The 18,305-nt window shown below is 43.8% G+C and overlaps 1 protein-coding gene across 4 annotated transcripts in view; it reads right to left on the bottom strand.

The window, feature by feature from the left end:
* st3gal3b (ST3 beta-galactoside alpha-2,3-sialyltransferase 3b) overlaps positions 1-18,305 on the bottom strand; it is a 36,952-nt gene that overhangs the window by 4,497 nt on the left and 14,150 nt on the right. For all 4 annotated transcript variants that reach the window (XM_076144878.1, XM_076144877.1, XM_076144879.1 and 1 more), the window contains 6 exons: positions 17,731-17,825; positions 14,583-14,646; positions 14,389-14,484; positions 14,111-14,297; positions 4,386-4,532; positions 2,623-2,769 (listed from right to left, as the gene is read on the bottom strand). In XM_076144878.1, the coding sequence (XP_076000993.1) occupies positions 2,623-2,769; positions 4,386-4,532; positions 14,111-14,297; positions 14,389-14,484; positions 14,583-14,646; positions 17,731-17,825 (736 nt within the window). The remainder of the gene's footprint in view (positions 1-2,622; positions 2,770-4,385; positions 4,533-14,110; positions 14,298-14,388; positions 14,485-14,582; positions 14,647-17,730; positions 17,826-18,305) is intronic.

Raw genomic sequence — 18,305 nt, 5'->3', positions numbered from 1 at the left:
GATTCAATAAAAACAACAGTGTGCCCAACACGCTACCATGTGGAACACCGCTACTGACAGGATACGTGTCAGAGACAATGCTGCCTAGTTTCACTCTCTGGACCCCCTGAGTCCATTAATGCTATTATGGCACATGAAAAGCCCAGGACTCTTAGGTTAGACAACATGTCATAAGACTTTTTCTGAGCCTAACAAGATCATATCACAAATTTTGCTTTCATTGACATGCTTCCTAATCAATGAATAAATTGTAAATATCAATATCAATTAATGATCAATGAATTTTTGTAGCTTCAACGTAATGTTTAACCCATGGACGAATGAAGATTTTTGTCTTCCTCTTATCTGCAAACTGGAATGAAGCTGGATGTATACGTGTGTTATGGGAAAACAAAGGTAACAGGGGGTCACACACACTCCCCCGAATCTCAACAACACACAAGTTGAATTGGCAAGAGGCGGGTTCTAACCAGAAATGAAAATTCCCATCGAATTTGCATTCAGCAGTGTCTCCCGTCTTTTCCATTTCTGTTGATAGAATCCATAATGGAATTCCTTTCATGTCTGTTACAAAAGCACTTCTTTGTTGACATTTTCAGTGGGGGTTAAAACTGAATTCTGTTTCAAGACTTCTTCTGTAGTTTCTATACCTTGTGATTTACACCACACAAACGTCTTGAAATAATGTTCGTGAACCCTAATTTGGCACTTACAGAGGAGTAAATAGTCTCGAATGGTTTCAGGAACTGCTGAAAGCTAATTGTGCACGGATCTAACCAGCACCAGCAATGTTTCAAGACCAGGAGGTACAATACCTTCTAGCTTATTAAGGCAGGAAATCTTTAAGATCTTTCTATATTTTATCAGAACTCAGAATTACCCATGACACAAAGCAGCGCTGAGAAAATACAGGTAAGAAAGGAAACACGAATTCAAAAAAATATGACAATAACTGAGGCAGCTCAAATGGGGATAATTCTAAATTCCATAATCTTCATGTTCCTTGGTGAAACTGTGAGCATCAAACTGTGAGGCTGAAGGAACCACATGGCTCTGACTCTGTATAGGTCTAGGCACAGGCGTCTTATGTAGTGTTGAACTTTAGGTGTAAAAATCAATGTAGGTTAAGAAGAGTTAAGTGACAATCATAGAGTTAACATAGGAGACATCAGTGCATACAGTATGTAGGACACGGCTGCTTATCATGATGTACATGGAACAAATAAGGAACATTCGGATGAATTCAATTTCAGGGGAGATTAACTGGAAGGAGCAGGATCAGAAAACAATTGAGTTTCTCATATGTTACAGGAGGTAACTTTGATTACATTGTATAGTGCAAAGTGAAGAGATGACCTTTTATTATCACTTTTGTGTAGCTTGTATGCTTACACAACCTCTGCTGCGCTTTCAAGTATGCGTCACAATAGGATAGAGGCGATTTCTCCAAAGCGGTGGAAAATCAAACGCGCACAGCGACTGGCAGTGGTTAAGTGTTCCAAACAATACGGCTAAACTATTCCCATTAATTAGCCATGTGTGGCTGATGATGACAATGCTGATGAAGATGATGATGATAACAAATGCCAAAAGGTTCACTGGGAGTTTAGACAAAGGTTATCATCATACTGATCTCATGGTTTACACGTCAGCAAACGGGTGACATCTTTGATTCCACTGGGTTCCAGTGTAAACACCGTGAGGAAGACATGACCGGTGGAGAGACCAGGCATTTATAATGTGATCTTTAAAGAACACGCTAATAAGCACGTGCACGTTGCTACGGAGACTGCGGAAAGAAGTTCTGCTCCGGATTATAGATTTCAATTCCAGGTAGTTTGGAAGGAAAGTGTTCTTACTGCTTTAGTTTTTACATGGTTTCAATGTTTTATTACATTACATTATATTGTGGATTGAGAAATGTATTTACTCTGGATGATCATTACTGAAAGGAACAAAAAATAATGTGAATTTGAGGCTTTATTGTGTGCACATGCCTCAGGTTATACATGCAATACTCACCTAACAGATTTAACAATAAGTTGTAAAAGTTTACTACAGGTAATAAACTCAAAGCACCGAGATTCATTTTCACATCAACAACCTGACCAGTTATAACCCAACTAAAACAAGCAATTTATTCAGAATATCTGTTGTGTTTTACATCCGTTTCCTAAACTTCCCCTCTTAGTGGAGGTTAAGATGAATACAGGACGTTCAGGGTTAAAAATGATCCTGAACCAATCTGAAAGATCAGCATTAAATGTCCAAAATGTCAGGAGAGGTTCCATGATGAAGTCACGCACGTGCGACATAATGGAGGCGACTGATGTGAGGGAACAACTTGACAGTACAGGCGAAAAGGAAAATCAGATTTAAGAAACCAAACGACTGGGTTTGTTCAGTGCTGAACCTGTAAGAACTTGTTGACCTATGATGCTACACAAACAGGAACGACACACTGACCCAATATTGACTTTGTTTACTGTTTATGATGAGAGAGACGCTATTAACAGACACTTGCTTGCTGTCTCATCTTGCGCTTAACACAATCTTCTAGCTCTGGGAATCAATAATCATTTTTATGTCCTCAAATGCGGTTGCCAGATCCTGAGCACTCACCTCTTTAATGGCAGACATCTTGACAGTCTCATAGTAGTGCAGGGGAGCGTGAGGTGTGTTCATGTCGTACCCAAAGCCGGCCACCGCCACCTCGTCACAGTTATGCAGCGCCATTGTGATAGCCACTGTACCCAAAGTTGGAATGTTCTGTAGTAAAGACAGATGCAGGCTAAGGATTAGATGATCGATTGGCACAGAGATCAATCAGCACTGTAGGTCACAGGGATGCTTATGGATCCTAATCATATACATCATCATCCTCAGCCCACTTTGGACTCGGAGACTCTTTGTACCTCTGTCTTTGTTCTGCTGCACTCCTGCTAACTGATCTTGAGCTGTTGCTGATTAACTATTACCTTTAAGACCTGACCCCCCCCCGCCCCAGACCTCAACACACACCCACACACACACACACAGACCCCAACAACGAACCAGTGATCTACTGGGTTAAATTCCGCTTCCTAAGCGCCCTGGGCTGCCATGAATCTGGGGGTACAGAGGCTGTGTGTGTGTGTGTGTGTGTAGGTTGGTGAAATGGAGCAAAAGGGAGGGAAACAGAAAGAGTGTGTGTGTGTGTGTGTGTGTGTGTGTGTGTGTGTGTGTGTGTTGGAAAAGTGCGGGTGCAGAGGAAAGAATGGAGAGAGGCCCCATTTAAATCATTACCCTGATTTGCAGCCCTCCGGGTAAGTAGGGCCTGAACCAGCAGCTGGCCAACCCCCTACTGCGTATGTGTGTGTGTGTGTGTGTGTGTGTGTGTGTGTGTGTGTGTGTGTGTGTGTGTGTGTGTGTGTGTGTGTGTGTGTGTTCTAATACACATTAATTTACACACACGCACCAACACACTCAGCATAAACACAAGTAACTACCAATAAATACACTCACTCATTAATTTCCCACATACGTAAACATACACTGCAGTGGTCAGCAGAGATGTGTCATGATCATACAGCCTGCATCGTATGACACAGCATTGCAGCCACCCTGACACACAAAACACACACACAACATGCATAGGCACAAGCCAGATGCGCACATGTTGAACACATGTTGCAGAGTAGAGTTCACGCAGGGGTGCTCTGGTGGCCCCAGAGGGCAAAGTCACGGTGATACACTCCTCATGTCCCCTCCAATTGTCTAACAATATGCCCCCATGCTTACCAAAAAGGAACACACATGCACACAGACCACAGATATATGAATACAAACAGTCCACACACACATGCAACGATGTACACAGACGGTTATGGAGGGGAAGAGTAATAGTAAACCTGCTATAGCATATGCTCAGAAAGAATGCTACTGTCCGGGTTGATTATAATGAATGATCATCACAGTAACTGATTATAATAGTTGAGGTACAGGACAAGTCTGGATCCAGGAGGGTTATGTGTTCCACCAGTTATGTTCACTTCCCCTTAGAAAACCACTTTAACTTTTAGGATTTCATCTTTCTTGGTCTCTTAACTCTCCTTCGTTTCCTAGAGGAGATACTCAACCACGTGACCTTTAACCCTCTGCTTCTTTCTGTTCCTAAACAAATCTGTAATTACGATATGCTGACAGCGAGCTGATTAATGTGTTTTGAAAAGTTTCATTAAGTCGTCCCGCTTCATTTGACAGGCGTTCCATGACGTACTGGAGTCGTTTCATTTCCTGTGGTAATAGCTGTTATATTAACCTGGTTAGTGTAAAAATGGCCGCTGGGATTCTGGTTAGCGTCTGGACTTATTACTCACAAGCGAGCGTGTCTGCTGTGAACTCACCCCTTTGCCCATGATGCCGTTGTTGCGCGGTAGGCCTATGAACTGGAAGGCGGCCTCCTGGATGAAGTAGGGATTGAGGATTCTCATCTCGGTCGGCTCCCGAGGCACGTACTGCGCCACTGACTTCCAGAAACCCTCCGTACCCCTCTGAGGGAGGAGGGGAATGATGGATGACAAAGAAAAAAGGGAGAGAGGGAAAGAAAAAACAAAGGGAGATTGTGCATTAAGTTGAGTTCAGTGTCATGTACATAAGAGTCGTGATGACACTTCAAACTGCATTACGCCAGCCAAACATTAAAGTCAGATTATCCTCAGTAACACTGACATTAAACACAGAAGCCGACCAGAAGCCAGACCCCTACTACCTCTGATTAAGGAAATGGCTTCTGGGCCTGTAATGAGTGAGGTGGGAGCAGCGGGTGGGGGGGAGTGGGGGGGGACTGCAGACACCAGCAATTATCACCCCAGTCACAGGAGTGGGTGAGGAGTGAAGCTAACCTCGCTCACAACGCATAACTTTCCATTTCATTCAGGATTTGTCAAACGCATAAAACCTTAATATAGTATGATTATAGTCTGATTTAAAAGTGGAAGGAGAATGATAGATGATGCAGTAAGTAAATAAGACTAACACAATTAGATTATGTAACTGTAAAAAACAAACTCAGGCATGTAAACATCGGACAACTTTGGAATCCTAACAATTCCTTGGTTTTGGCTTTAATGCATTTTTGCCGTATTCGGCAAAACGGACAAATGATCAGAGTTTTGTAAAGGTTGTGTGTGTAATGTGAGAGTGTGTTGATCCATTCTCCCCCTGATGTTTCCATTCTCAATCTTAACTTTGGCTCTCCACACACAGATGTAAGGCTGATCAGGCAAAACGAGGTCATTTGGTCAACATGGAGACTTTAAAAACACTTTCATATTGCTGATGAAATTCAACAACATGAAAGTGTATTTAAAGTGTTTTTGCAGTAAAATAAAAATGTAAAAAAAGTGTAGAATTGTCCGTTATTTTCGTGTGTGTGTGTGATGTGATGTATGTAGTTATGAGATTACAAAGCCGGCTTCCTTCGCCAATTTAACCCACATCCAAGGTCAAAGAAGGGAGTTGAAAAGGAAGTGGTAAAAATCACACCTTGACCTGAGGGTGTTCTGGGAGACCCCTGGTCCTTAAACACGAGGCAATCATCATAATCAGTCACTGGGGTGAAAGCCAGACAGGCCGGCCGCGCCATCTGAATTAAATTACGTAGCTTTAATCACAAGCGCCCCGCTAAGTTTAATAGAACGTTACAACCGCCGATTATTAAAGAATCAGAAACACAAACTTAGATTAGGTAAATCTCTGAAATTACACTTCCAACGATGCAGTGCGACCATTCTGAGGTCTTAACAACAACTTTGTCGTGCTGTCAAATCCCCCGTCTGACACACCGAGCTTACAGGCAGTATTCAGGTATTGCACGACCGACTCGCCTGTGCGACTTCCTAAAAGGCATAAAGCCAACGGGGTCAGCAGATTTAATGGGAATCACCTGTTCAAATAGTCAAACACCCGCCCAGCCACCTTTGATAAAGTGGTGTGGCTGTGCGTGTGTGTGCACGCACGTGTTTGTACGTGCGTGTGTGTTTGTGTGCGTTGGCAGAGGCGGTAGCAACAACTCCGCTGGCTTTGTGGCTACAACTGTGGCGGCTCTTTTTGAACGAGGGCCCAGCTCTGAGCCTTCGGCAAGCTGCAACAGGAACAGCAGCTCATCTCTCGTGTCAACACAGCTTGTGTTTGCCAGGAATCTATTTAGCAGCGCTGTTTGGTTGTGTGCATGTGTGTGTGTGTGTGTGTGTGCGTGTGTGTGCGTGTGTATCTATGTATGCTGAATAAAGACAGTGATGCATGTTTTCTTCTTGTTACTTGGAAGTAAGGAAGGTTATGACACACACACACACCCCTCACTTTACATAGCAATGACTTGACATGTACACAGACACGACTTGTCACGGGGTGGAGATTTACTTTGAAGATATTCAGACAGGACTGTTAAAAAGTACAGGTGGTTCTGAGAAATGTGAGCTCAATTAGCCAATACGCATTCAGGAAGCACAATTGGCTGGGTGGGTTGTGTTTGGTGTTCAGAGTTTAGGAATGTGGGCAGCAGAATTCAATCACGAGTCATGTCAGAAATTCAGACCAGTTGGGGAAAAAAAACACACACCGGCCTCCTTAATTCAGCATCCATGGATGATTAAGTGTGTGATTGTGATATATTATGGCTTTTAATGAGTGTTTATGTTCCCAGAGCCTACGCGGAATAAATCATGGTTATGAAGCAAATGCTACGTTTATGGGTATTTCAATTGATCACAAATTGTTAAGGTTTGAGGTTTGCTAAGTTCACTTCAGGATAGTTTGTGTGTATGTGTGTGTGTGTGTGTATGAGTCAGGGGAAAGGAGTAGTAGTATTGTGTTAATATGAAGAATATTGCTTAATGCATTTTTAAGTAAATATGTCAAATGCTGCATTAGCAAAATGTTCACTCACTGCTTCTGTAAGTAGCCTCAAGGGAACAGGATGTGGTCGTCCACTGTGGTCTGACCACTAACCTCTGCGTGTGTGTGTGTGTGTGAGAGAGAGAGGCATTTGAACGCAGACAGAACAGGAAGCTACAGAGTGGTCGTACATCAGTCACTCACGTGGCACACACACACACACACACACACACACACACCAAAGGTGAACAGAAGTGTGTAGCTTGGCCGGTTAAGCCGTCCCTGGGTTGTGGTCGGAGAGGAAATGGCTGCTTCCCTTCTCCTGCGACAGCTTTATGGTTAAATTGGTCTCGATTATTAGATTTAAGTGTGTGCACAAGGCTGCGCGCTCCAATAAAGCACCTGTTAAAACAAGCTTTAACTGGCAGAGGTAATTGTTTGCATTACAGGGAGATAGATGGTATGGGGGGTCATGTGTCAGGCACAGCAGGACAGCCAGCGTATATGTGTGCTGAAATCACTGAAAGAGCCAAGAAGGCTGCAATAGCTGTTCATCTTTATTTAGAAGCTGTGAACTATTCAGCATTCAGTATTTATAAGACAAATTCTCCCCGGTGATGAATCTATTTACATTATTTTTTATATATAATGTTCTCATATTCTGGCATCTTCTGCCTCGGAAACATTGTCTTCATACTTTTGACTTTTCTAAACTCTGCCAGAACGTCTCAGAGTAAGCGTGACTCAGAGGAAAGTTAAGAGTGACTGATGAGGAAAGCAGCAGCGGTGGCCTCAGCCTGAGCTCGCTACCACGTCACGGGGGAACTCAAAAATGTGTCACGCTGCAAATGACAACACAGAGAACAAGGAGGGCCAGAGCTTGTGACGCCAGAAAGCAAACTGATCTTAACTTTACATCAAAGCTGCATTCACCAAACTACACCCCAAGTATGTGGTTCGAAATGAGGCAAACTCCCCTAACATTCACTCTCCTGTAAACACAAGTCAAGCGTGTCGACGCTCACAAGCAAGCGCACACTCGGCAGGTGCTATTAAAAAGGTCCCACATCACAGAAGTATCAAATTATGTCATAAAAGCTCATGAGCAAAGTTTGCGTCGCACAAAGGGAGGTTATGAGCGGGGGATGAGGCTTCAAAGGTGTAAAATGCGGCTTGGCTGTATAATTTACTCTAAAGTGCGGCTGGTGGCTGCAACTAAAGCAGGTGCAGTTTGTTGAAAAGGAACTGAAGTAAACGTGTGAGACTGTGTGCACAAATGTAATGTCAGAGGATGTGTGTACAGATTATCAACAGAGGCGGCTCTGAAAGATTCATTTGCAACTAAATGTAATCACTGTTTACTGTATATAATAAAGTTAAACAGTGTAATATATCACTACATTTCCTTGGCAGCCAAAACATAATGAGTGGTCGTTGTGTGGCAGGGGAATGTCAGGGGATCTGCTTAGTTATCAGACGCCATCAAAACACTCTCCTCCATGTCAAGCCGTGTTGTGAAGCACAACAGCAGCTCAGCTTTGACCCTGTGAAAGTTTCGCCATCTCTCCGCGGCAGGAAAATAACACAAACTGATAGAACTGGGATCACAGGATTAGAGCGAAGAGACGCGAGAGGCCGACTTTGGTGAGCCAAGAGAGGTGAGGGATCAAACTGGGTGGAAAAAGCGAGAGAAAATGAGAGGTAGAGAACAGCACAAGCTAGAAGGACCTCACATTAAAAAGAGATATTTCCTCATTTTAACTTGACGGGCGATACGATGCACGAAAGAGTCCAAATGTACCACAGGTGCATTTCATTACATAAATGTCAGAAACCCCAGTAAGGAACAGCTTTGGTTTGGAGGCCAGACTTCATCGGAGCTGCGGTTTGGTTTCCACACGGCACAAAACGCCAGCCAACGATCCGCAGTGTTAAAGGAAGATGTTCCTCTGTTCTGAATGAAGGAGATAGTTTGGTTTATACAGTCTGCCCCGGGGGACGACGTGAGACGAGCAGAAAATGAGTGTGTTGAGTGGAGGAATGTAATAACAACAGAAAGGGAGGAACAAGATGTCTAACATCTGCAAGCTTTGTACAGGTGGATATAAAACCCTTCAAGATAAACAAACACAAACAAACTCTACAATGACAGCAGCAACAGATAGATGTACCTAATTCCTTGTTTGGATCGTACCACTTTAACTACGTGCAGGGTTCTGATTGGGAAAACTGCTCTCTTAAGGACAGAAGGTGAACTTAAGCACATTTTGAAACAAAAATGGCACTGAATTGTTAACAATCAACCCTAACCATCAGCTGTTTGTTGTCTAGAGTTTCAGTGTCTCACCGCCTACATGCTCCAATGAAAACAAATCATTTCTGTAAGAATGTGTGAATGGTGAGAGTTTTTTGAAGTTAAGGAATGAGTTTTCCAGATCCAAACCTGATTTTATTCCCTTTTGTTTGGTGGAGGAATCTGAAGCATTCCCAATATGCCATCGCTTTTCTTGACACGCGCCGCGACCCCCCTGCCCCCACCGAGGTCACGGCGGTTTCTGTTTCCACCGGCCCTTCTGAGGTTATCCGGTGTGTGAAACCCATGTCTTCACACTCCCATGACGGCACAAGGCAAAACAATGGGAACAATTGACAACAGTGTGACCTAAAATACTTTTATGTGTGACGCCGTGGTCACTGGGTAACGACAGACGACATCCCGGGAGATCACAAGGCTGTTGTTGCTCCGTCGGTGCCGGGGATAAAACCCAAGCGCCGACTTTGGTGAATTTTTCGTTGTAAGCGAATTAGTCTAAAAATGTCGAATAGTCTTCCCAGATTTTTAAATGTTGTTCCTGGACAGCGCGTGGTTCCACAGAGCCAACGTACAGGTCAGAGTGTTAATCATAGCAGGCTAGGTAGGTGACTCATCTTTGAAACACAACACTCCTGGTAATCAGTGACATCCGGACCCTATGTTAGTCACTTGGTTCATGTTCCAAATCCATGTTTACAAGTATGTAAATGTTTATGAATGCATGTATGCATGCTACTTTCTGCACAGATGTTTGGGCTGAGAAGGAGCTGTATAGCTGCTATTTCTGTCCTACGCTGTGTCCTCCGTGTTCAGCAGGAATGACACTGTACACTACAAATACTATAGTACTGCAGAGTATTATAAGCACTAATACACTTACCAGCAGTGTAACAATAAGAAAAGCTTCTTCACAACATCCTGCACAGTTTAGTTGGAAGTTTGTTGATGTTGTTGCGCAACTTTGGGGGATTCCTTGCACATCCATGTTTGGGCACTGGCCTTGAATTGAGCTGAGGTACAACTGACAGATGCACTGATGACTACTGTGGAAACTTTTATCTTTTCATTCAACTTCTCTGGCTGCATTTGTGGTGGGATGAAGAGGAGAGGGGAGTTATATTCCGTTCTATAAAATAGCCTCCATCTATGTTTTATCTATGTGGCCCGTGGAGAGCAGGGAGAGGTCCTGTAAACAAACAAGAGAGATAGAACACCGACACTCCACCTTCAATCCCTGTGTTTACCACGGGCTGTATATCCTCCACTGGCTCTGTTTGAAAGTATCCCCACATATACAAACAACTGCGGCCGCGTGTGCATGATCCATGAGTGTGCGCTGTGCATGAGGGCAAAATCAAAATTGAACGCGTAAAGGGGGTGCAAAACAAAGAAATCAAAGACGGTCAAATCACGTTTGAGCGCATTTGTAAACATAATCTACCTGGGCAATCAGGCAGGCTGCTGCATACGTGGGGTCAGACATTCAAACTGAGTGACAAAGTCAAGTTGCGACGCGGAGATAATGAGGGATTAGAGGAGCTGGAAGTCCTGGATTTGAAACATTGCGTTGATGCGGTGTTGATGCGGTGGCCACACGTCTATCCGACATCGCAGGTCCGGTCAGGTCGCAGCTCGTGTTTCTCAAGGCTTACGACTGCGTGCGCCTGTGTGTGTTTGAGGGAGCGGGAGTGGGAGTGGGAGGGTGTGTTTGTAAGAGTGCAAAGACACACTAAATAACAGAGTAGGAAATTGCTTGCTAATTTGTACTCTGTTCAGCCATCCGAGACGGAGCGGTATGTACTTGTTGAAGCCACGGCAGCGCGGGAGAGTCGAGCGCAGCGACCACTGGCTGGGTGAGTCATTTGCAGGGGCATGACAAGAGAGTACCACCCACTAAACCTTCAAAGGAAGGGAGCAAAAAAACACGCTCGCTTTCATACCTGCCGACGGAGAGACGCGGTGAAAAGGCTTTTGCATTCCTTCCACCTGTAAGTGTGTAGCTTTACACAAAGAAAAAAGCCCCGCTGGACCAACACCAGTCAAAGCTCCCAAAGGGCAACTATTCAACGCTACATGAAGCCTCTGTGTGGGACGGAGTAAATGCACGGAGCAAAGGGAGGAAAGCTTAGTGCTATTTGAAGAGGATTAACTGCCTGGAGTCCCTAAGGATACACTATCACTCTCTAAAGCCAATTGTTTCTGTGGTGTGTGTGTACCTGCAGACTGGTATTACGACGACAATACCCGAAAACAAAACACGTCGGGAAAATAAACCTATAAAACGAAAACTGTAATTATGAGTCATTGTTGTTGGTAGTGCGTCCACGCGGGGGTACGTACGTACGTACACACACACACACACACACACACGCCCTTACTGTTGTGTTTCCACTGCATTAGTCTGTGCCCTTTCTAATCACAAGATCGCAGCAATTTGACAGGACTTCAGCTCTCCTTTTTATGTTGTCGTCAAGACATCCGACACAGTTTCCATAGCAAACAAGTGCTAGAATCCCAGTCGGTTAAAAAGCCTCAGGTTTCTCCTGAAAAGACCGGAGCCCTGTTTACCAAAAGCATCTTAAGGCAATTTGGCAGAGTGAAAGACTGAGTGATGCAAAACAAATCTATAGAAAACACTGTCCGTGTTGTGGTGGTGGTTTGATCCTACTTTAAACGTGTCAGCTTACTATTCCTGAAACAAAAGTGCATTATGAATATAAAGCATAAAAAAGGATCTAAAGAGCATTTCAAACAGTCTAATTGCAGACAAAAAACACTTTTGTGGCTCTCATAGGACAGTGGCACGAGCACATCTGTCAGTCACCTCTGCTATATTACCATCAAGCGCCAAACTAAAAGACACAGATCATTTCTTGTTCCCCATTTTGAGTCATGAGAACCATTCGTCCCTCCTCAGCAGATCAAAGAGGGCTGATTTGGACGCCAGGGGCTAAGATCAATTATCCCAGGCAGCCATTTCCACTGTCCTCTGCTTCTGACATACCAGAAAAAATCTGGGCCCTATCAAAGGCTGAAGGGGCCATCAGCCAGCCGACCAAGCTATTTTCCCCCATTTTACTCTACCCTCACCTTCCACTGCTCATTTTCTTTTCCCCAGCTATTACCCTATCTCACTTTATCCCACCATCTCGTTTTCCTCCATTCTCTCCCATCCTTTAATCCAGTTTCACACCATTGCTTCTTTCAGCTTTTTTTCCCTGCCCTTTCCATCCTTCATTCTGATTGTCCTTCCCTCTTTATTTTTTGTCCCCCTTCCCACACTCTGGTCACCTTGTAAAAATTCCAGGAGGCTGCTGGCCCCTGAAATAAAGTCATGCAGCTGTACTGGAAGAGGGTTCCCTGCTCCCAGCCTGTCTGATTAGACAGAAAGAGGAATTTACATTTTAAAGACTGCACAGAATAGAACATAGCCCACAACCAAGGTTTTAGATTTTTTTCTTGACTTAATATTTGCAGACATGAACGGAAATCAGTAGTCAAACTAAATAATTTGGTGCCTGTCTTTAAGAAAATCTGTACTAAATGTATTTTGTGGTACTGCGCATATTTACCGACTGAATGACACTTTAGAAATCTTACATACTTCAGCAGGCTTTAGACAAGGGTCAGCAATAATGTGAAGTATATGTGATTTGGCCCCAATGTGCAAAAACATCAATATTCAGCCTAATAAGAGCTTTTTACTAAGTAGCCCTCATTGTCCTTGGGTTGAATGGACTTAATGTTATCTGCACAGGGGATACTGGAGTCTGCTCAGGAAGGACAGACTGAATGTGCTTGTGAGAGCATTTTAGGGACAAAGGAAAGAGGACACAAGAGCATTATGGCTGCTGCTCATAATATTCAAAGGAGATAAGATAAAGCCAATTGTGTCTGTCAGAGGGACAGCGGTGTATAAAAGGCCGATTCACAGCCCCCTCATTCAACTGACAATCGCTGCATAGACGTAGGACGGCCAGAGGAGGAGGCGAGGAAACCATTTCACTTTTCACTTGTCAGTATTACAGCATCCAAACATGGCTGAGAACCGCTCAGTCAGGAATTCACTTTTAACCAATGATAAGCCAGCGGAGAGACGAGGAAACACAAAACTATTATTATTACATTTTGTTATTTTTAGTCTCTCGTTTGGCTTGTTTACTTTGCAGTGATTGATTTTGGTCTGACCATCTTAGACACCTTCACGGTACAGTAAGCATTCATACAGTATATATATGTCAGCCTCTTTAACCCCTCTACCAGAAAGAAGGCTTACAATTCCAGACAAAGGAATGTACAGAATGTGATCTGGGGTTTAGACTGTTATGTTCACATTCAAACTCACTTTAACTAACGATTTAGTTGAACTCAAACTTTTGACGGCCGATTCTGACGCCCACAATTAACCTCAGTCTGCCATTTCTGTCAGCCGCCGACATCAATTATGACACAACTTACACAAACAAGGCTCAACCAGTCATTAAGGTGCATTCACACGGAACCCAAAGCAAAGACTGGCGGTGGTGCGAATGGTTCATTTCAGTGAAAACAAATAACTGCACTTGGACAGATGTGGATTTGAAGGAAAAATGCATCTGTGCAAGATGAAAACGCTTCAGATTGAGCAAAGAAATGTGGTTCTTTTTCAATATTTACGTGACTATTACACAATGGAGCAACAAATAAGCGATGAAACACAAGCTTAATTCTGAAATTACTCACACACACACACACACAGATACACTCCACAACCCACGCAAACAGACTCGGTGTGTGTTTTTTAACGGAGCGCCGGCAAATGTATGAGCTGTCAATTGGGGAACACACCCACTGGCTTTTTATGGCTCATGAATAAACACTGGAGTGGTCACATTTACATAAATGAAGTGAGACAAGTGAGGAGTCTTATTACATCCTTACCAGTTTCTCCTTGAAGACCATCTGTCTGAGCCACTTGAAGTCCAGGGGTTTGAAAGCAGAGAAAACGAAGAGCGAGTCTTTCTCGTAGCGTTCCGGCTTCTGGATCGCTCCCTCTGGATAGGTGATCCTCATGGTGGTTTTGGTCCCTACGTCCTTGCCGTAACCACTTACCGGGGCCTCATTTAACCTGTCAACACACAAACACACGAAAAGTTAATACGATGTGCTTTAGTTCATGTTAAAGGTTCATATTTGTATCGTCAGCTGACAAGTCTCACCTCACAACAACATCGTAGTCGTCTATGCGTGATCCCAGAGACTTGTTGGCCAGGATGCCGCCGTTGCCGACAATGATGCATCTTTTACAGCTCAGACTGGAAGGCAAAAGAGTCCGAATAGTCGCATTAAGCACTTGCGCAGTAGACATATAAAACCGGACGTCCTGTTGCCATCGCCAAGTCGCTGTAATTACCTGTCCAGCTCGTCTCCAAGCCCATAACTTTTGGTGACAGTTAAAATGCTGTCTATGATTCTCTCTGCAGAAACAAAAAAGGAAAGAGCAATGAAAAGGGGCAATTAACAAATGAATGTCACATACGCTACACTGCAGTGCACAATATGAAAATTTACACCTTAAATAAGAGCACTAGCCTATTTAAATATTTGTGTGGTCTATTTTATGGGCCCGGAGCACTTTGTGTATAAACACGCTGTCACCCGGGGATAGTCGCAGGCTGCTGCTCTGGGAATGAATGGCAGCCTGAAATCACACAACGGTTCTTCTCTATCTGTTCATTTCAAACCAGAAAATACATCACGGCCAAATACATCAGACCAGTCGCCATCTGTATTCATTGCTTGTAGATGGGTCGGAATAATAATGATGAAATAAAATATGCGGTCTAGTCTTGAAAAGACAAACAAACCGCCAAGTGCTTCGACATAGCGCGAGGGATACAGCAGTCTAGGTGGTCTGAAAGGAGAGGCTGAAGAAAGATCTCCTTTCTCCGTTTACTCTGTCCCAGATAAGAAGCGGCCGATCAGCCTTTTGTAACGGCGGCGCGATTACAAAGGGAATACGACGTCGCATTCTGCAGAGGAAGAGCCAGACACACAGGGGACCGAGACGGCATGCGTGTGTATGTAGAAAGTATACCATAAAAGCACTCACACTGGAATGCTGTTTTCAAACAAGCACATTCTCATGGGGAAGTGGGCGACGTTGAGCTCGTCTCCCTGAATGGCCTGCACCCCACTGGACGCGGGGCGAGAAACCCGGGATGTTTAGCCATAGCGTGCATTCCTGCCATGTTCTGCAGGGCATTCTGCTCAAGTCATGCTTCCGTGGTTAGGGATGACATGGATTTGTCTCTTCTCCTGACTATTTTTAGACCTCTCTTACTTGTATTCACCTATCCTATCAACCCAAATGTACAGATTCCATTACTTGTATGGTAGTAGCTCATTTCCCTGATCCAAGTGCCGTGGTTAGATTGATAGTCTAACCATCTTCCCTTTACCTGCATCTGACAGGGTTAACAATGACATTTCCATTGCTCTTATTGACTTTATAATTACCACATAGCCCATAATCTATAAAGGGAGGAAATAGACCAAGCTGGAGAGAGAGAGCGATAGAGACAGAGAGCGAGGGAGACAGACAGAGTTTAGACTGGGGCCTCCGGCCAGTTTGTAAGAAATATCACAGCCCCATTCACCCTGGCTAACGATCCTAATGATTAACCTGCTGCGGAGAGGCGCGCAGAGCAACAGCCCATTGTTTGGATGTGGTGTCGATGTCTGGCGTCAAGCATCACCCTGAGCAGCATAAACACAAGACCGAGGACCACACCTGGATCCAAGCGGGTGAAAAGTGAAAACTCACAATGGGTAGAAGGACTCTCTTCCAGATGACAACATGGAAGCTAATTGTTATAAGTACCCAGGGTAAACACTTCAGCTAAGTATGTCTTGTGGTATGGCTGAAGATAAATGGCTGCGGGTTTAGACATTACCAGCGCTGCTCTTGAAAATGACAAAAATCTCCACTCGGTGGAAGGCTGGAAGCAACACAAAACACATATACACAAGACACTGTTGGGGAGAGTGCAGCCTAAACAGTGTAAGTAATCATGTGAGGAGAGAGAGTTATGTGTTAGGGCCTGCACGTCAGAAAGGCTTTTGATTCATTCAAATATAGAGCACGTATTGAGGATGTGTCAGGGGGACAGCTGTCGGTATCAAGGATTTTAAAATATGCTAACTATAGGATAGGAATTTTATTGATCTCACAAATGAGAAATTCGATATAAAAAGGTGTAAATATGATGCCTCTTTTTTAGTGGTTGAATTGAACCCTTTATATTCATGGTACAAACCCAGAGAAGCAGAGGCAAATAGAAACGCTTCATACCACGTCAACATTAAGGTACAATTGTCTCTATTAACAAATTGTACATTAGGGAAGGACTTAACATAACCCTCACGGTCACAATAATCAAGTGCTGACAATTGAGTGTAGAGAAAGCAGTTGCCAATTGATATTCTTAAACCGTTCACTTAACTCCTAGACCCATCCAAAATCAAAATGAATATAAATTGACACGCGCCATAAACCTTCGATTATATTTTTTAAATGTCATGTGTACATCACGTGATTGAAATCAGCGCAAATCCAAATATGCTTACTCTGAGTAACACACTAGTCTATTGTTAAGGTGTACCCAAGATGCCCTTTGGCAGGATAAAAAAAGTAAAAATTATTTCCCCCACCGCCCCGTGTTCCCAATTTGGAATCCTTTGTGGCATTCTATTCAAGATCCACACGTATCATCTCTCCACATGAGTAACGTTAAAAGGGAAACACCGCTGCCATGGCAGTCCGTGGAGAAAACAGAAACCAGGTGTAAGCGCTCACACAGGGTACGTGCTCCTTTGATAGCCTCTCTGACACCGTGTGTGTGTCTGGATGATAGTGGAGGGCTTTTCCAGAGCACAAAGGTAACATTCACTGTACTCTGTTCAGCCTGTGAGTATTGGAAAAGTTTGTGATAGGACATGCCACTGAAGCCACATTAATGTTATCTCTGCAGTTCCCATGGCATTATGTGTGCGGCTTTAACTCTGAAGTGTTGTGGGCGCGTCTAAACTTTGGAGGCGTGGTGACGTGACATTTGGGAGTTTTGAAGACGAGACCTTTGACAGCTGTTAAGTTTACCTGCATTTGGAACAAAGCCACCGGAGTCCCATGATCCTGAGCCATTGCTCCGGGACCCCAAAAGTCCTAAGCTAATACTTCCCTTCCTTCCGCACAACAAAATGCTAAACAAAAAAGGGATAGAACCTTGGAATCAACTTGATGTATTTCAAAAAAAGACAGCGAGCACTTGACTGTTGTCTAAAGTTGTCTTTGCAGGTGATGTTGACAGTCTGAAGTCTCACAAGTTCGATCAAGTGTAGCACATATCTGAGGCCAAGTGATGCCTGATGATGAGAGGGGAGCTTGGCAGTCCTCACACTTTTCTTTGGTCTGATCACTTCTCGTCATGTAAAAGCTATCTTTGCAAACCACAACAACACCGAACAGGCCAACGTACAGTACAACCGGTCAAATAGTTTACCTTGTGTTTTGAACCCAAAAGGAGGTAAGTAATTGCTGACAACAGCAAGATGTTTGAAGTTCCGATCGAGAAACATGGGAGCCAGCTTGTTGAACCTGCAACGAAACGAAGTGGAAACATGTTATTAGCCGAGTCAGAGAGCAGGAAAAAGTGCAACGTTAACATAAATTAGTAACTGACAACCTATGAGTGTGTAATACTGGGCTGTCAATCATTCCTATAATGACTGCACTGATGGTGGAATTATGCCCTGGACTGAGACATTGATGGATAAAGTTTTTCAAATAGAAAGAAGCAGAAACAAACCCATCAACATAACCTCCATAAACTGGGGAAAAGCCTCAATCTCAGCTGACAATACACCGACACTAGTTTGCATGCAGATTCAGATTTTCGGTCATTCAGTTTTGCCCATATGTACAGGAGGGGACATGAACTGAACATATGGTGTGTGTGCTTGAATCTCAAATATGAAAACCCGGTTTGCACATGGCATAACACAGACTACTTGGACTACTTAAAATAACTTGTGTGGCCACAATGACACGGCAATGAGTTGACTTTCCAAAACACGC

This window comes from Genypterus blacodes, unplaced genomic scaffold (genome assembly GCF_046128005.1).
Source record: "Genypterus blacodes isolate CSIRO-AG114 ecotype Tasmania unplaced genomic scaffold, CSIRO-AGI_Gbla_v1 ptg000029l_1, whole genome shotgun sequence".
NCBI lineage: Eukaryota > Metazoa > Chordata > Actinopteri > Ophidiiformes > Ophidiidae > Genypterus > Genypterus blacodes.
The sequence above is the reverse complement of the archived record's forward strand: the minus strand, read 5'-3'. Positions and strand labels throughout refer to the sequence as shown.